General features: G+C 48.0%; 1 protein-coding gene across 1 annotated transcript; it reads right to left on the minus strand.

Annotated features, from left to right (window-relative positions):
- Nucleotides 1–457: 457 nt before the first annotated feature.
- Nucleotides 458–1,747, minus strand: LOC105537559 (rhox homeobox family member 1-like). Its single transcript, XM_011977209.1, has 2 exons — nucleotides 1,542–1,747; nucleotides 458–600 (listed from the first exon to the last, which is right to left on the minus strand). Exons 1-2 carry the CDS (start codon nucleotides 1,745–1,747, stop codon nucleotides 519–521), a joined length of 288 nt encoding a protein of 95 aa, XP_011832599.1. The 3' UTR covers nucleotides 458–518.
- Between the last annotated feature and the right edge of the window lie 676 nt (nucleotides 1,748–2,423).

The raw sequence follows: 2,423 nt of genomic DNA on the forward strand, positions 1-2,423 counted from the left end.
GTCTCAGTGAAACTAAACATACATTAATTACTCATATAGTGTGTTGTCTGTGTGTGTGACTTATTCCCTTAACCCAATGCCCAAATATTTATAAACTCACTCACTGAGCCAAGAACATAGCTTGGTTTAAATATTTTAAATACAGTTGAAACTTCTCACATCCTAGCTCTTTGGTGCATTAATTTGCAAACTTTGGAGTCAGACTCAGTCCCAAGATACCTCCGCACAGAAGTACTCTCTAAAGGATACCATTGTTGGAAGGAATTGATCTTTATTTATTCTTAATTTTGTACAGGAAATAGAAGTAGCAGTTTGGTATGTATAGTTTTCTTTTTCCATTAGAAAGCATATTCCCTCTGGTAATGGGTAATTTCTATAAGCTGGGGTTTCCTTATCCCATTTTTCACCCTCTAAAGTTCAGAACTCACTTCACAAACATAGAAAAGGCAACAAAAATAGGCCAACTTGAGAATGTGTAGGACAAAGTTATCCAAGGACTGAAGCATGTTTCAGAGTGGCTACTCTGACCAATTGCTTTCATCAGGCTTACTGGCTTCCACTTTGGCTTCACTCACATCCATGAATATTGTAAGCTCCTTTCTTGGGCAGAAAACCACAAACGTTCAGTATTTAGACTTTTTCAGAATTGTGAATGAAATAAAATACACTGATGAACGTTTCATACCGGTTTAGAAATGTCTATCCTCTCAACCGCTCCAGCATATTTTTCTGTGATACCTCACCCCATGATTGCATTAGGGATGGCTGTCCTTGGTGTGCAGAATTTAAGAGAGGGCTAAAACACTCAGGATTCAAGATATCTCTGTCTATCTAACGGTCCATCTATCTATTTAATTTTAGAGATAGGGTCTAGCTCTGTTGTCCAGGCTGGAGGAGGGGTGACACAATCATGGTTCACTGAACCCACGAACCCACATAGGCTCAAGTGATCCTACGGAGTAGCTGTGACTACATGTGTGTGCCACCATGCCTGTCTAATTTTTAAAATTTTTATGTAGCGACAGAGTATCATTATATTACTCAGGCTGGTCTTGAAGGCCTGGACTCAAGTGATCCTCTTGCCTCGGCCTCCCAGAGTGTTAGGATTACAGGCGTGAGCCACCGAACCAGCCTGAAGATTAACAAATGTTAAGGCATTATTTTAAAAATCAAGACCAATGAAAAAAATCCACAGTAACCAAATTGTTAAAATGTTCAGTAAAGGCAAGATCCAACTCTGTAGGACTCGCTCTCCTCACCCTGATGTCAATCGCAATTCCAATAAAACATTTCCAAAGCAGGAGTCTGGCCAAAGTTGCCTGGCTTGATTCGTTTCTATAATGCGTGAAAAAATACCTTAATGCCCAGTAGGCATCGCCCCCACCCCACAGCTCAAGAGTGGCCTACTCCTGTGGCCTTGAGCTCCATATGTAGCTTTTGACTCTGGAGGGGAGGGAGCGAGACTGGGGCAGAGCCAAAGGCGTCCCAGGAAGAGCCCTAGCGTCCTGGAGAATTGCGCACCTCCAGAGCAAGCCGCTTACCTAGCAAACACGTCGGGATATTGAGAGCGTTGGAAAATGCTGTCTAGCTCCTTCAGGCGCAACCCACTGAATGCGCTGGGGGAGAAGAGGTGCTGCTGATCTTGGGGATGCAGCTCCGAGGAGGAAGAGTCCTGGGCGGACTCCTCAGGCTGCTGCTGCCAGGGCTCCTGGTCTCCACCGCCGCCCTTCTGGTTCTCGCCGAACATGGGGTCCGCGGAGCTCCTGCACAGACGTGACTTTCTTCTGCTTCTGCTCCCTGCTCGGGTTCAGACCCTATTTTCTTCTTATCCTCTCCTCCCACTTCAATCACCGAAGTCCCTATAGCCTTTGCATCTGGAAAGGAGGAGAGGGAAAGGGAGGGGGAGAGAGAGAGGAGAGACAGAGATAGAGATAGAGATAGACATAGACATAGACATAGACATAGACATAGACATAGACATAGACATAGACATGAGAGAGAGAGAGAGAGAGAGAGTGAGTGTGTGTGTGTGTTTGACCGGGCACAGAGCGCCTAAGAGAGGCGCCGGTCCACGCGCCTCTCTCCAGGAAAGTTACTTTCCAAGAATTCACCAATGCACAGGTCGGGGTCCCGAGCCAGGCACTGACCGTCGCTTTCCTGGAGCTCATGGAACAGGAAGCCCAGGCGGAGGTCGGTGGTGTCTTCGTGGCAGGATCTTGGCTGGGAGCGCGGTCGATGAAGCCAGATGCCTCCGCGGGATCTGCGCTGGGGTCCTCTGGCTCCTGGTCTGAGTTCGGGCTGGTGGACTTTGGGTCCGACGTCTGCACGCGATGGGGAGCCGGCTGCTGCTCTGGTCGCCTCCGGTCGCGGGGTGTGTGTGTGTGTGTGTGTGCGCGCGCGTGTGTGGTGTGTGTGGGGTGTGT

This window comes from Mandrillus leucophaeus, unplaced genomic scaffold, assembly GCF_000951045.1.
Source record: "Mandrillus leucophaeus isolate KB7577 unplaced genomic scaffold, Mleu.le_1.0 Scaffold174, whole genome shotgun sequence".
NCBI classification, from domain to species: domain Eukaryota; kingdom Metazoa; phylum Chordata; class Mammalia; order Primates; family Cercopithecidae; genus Mandrillus; species Mandrillus leucophaeus.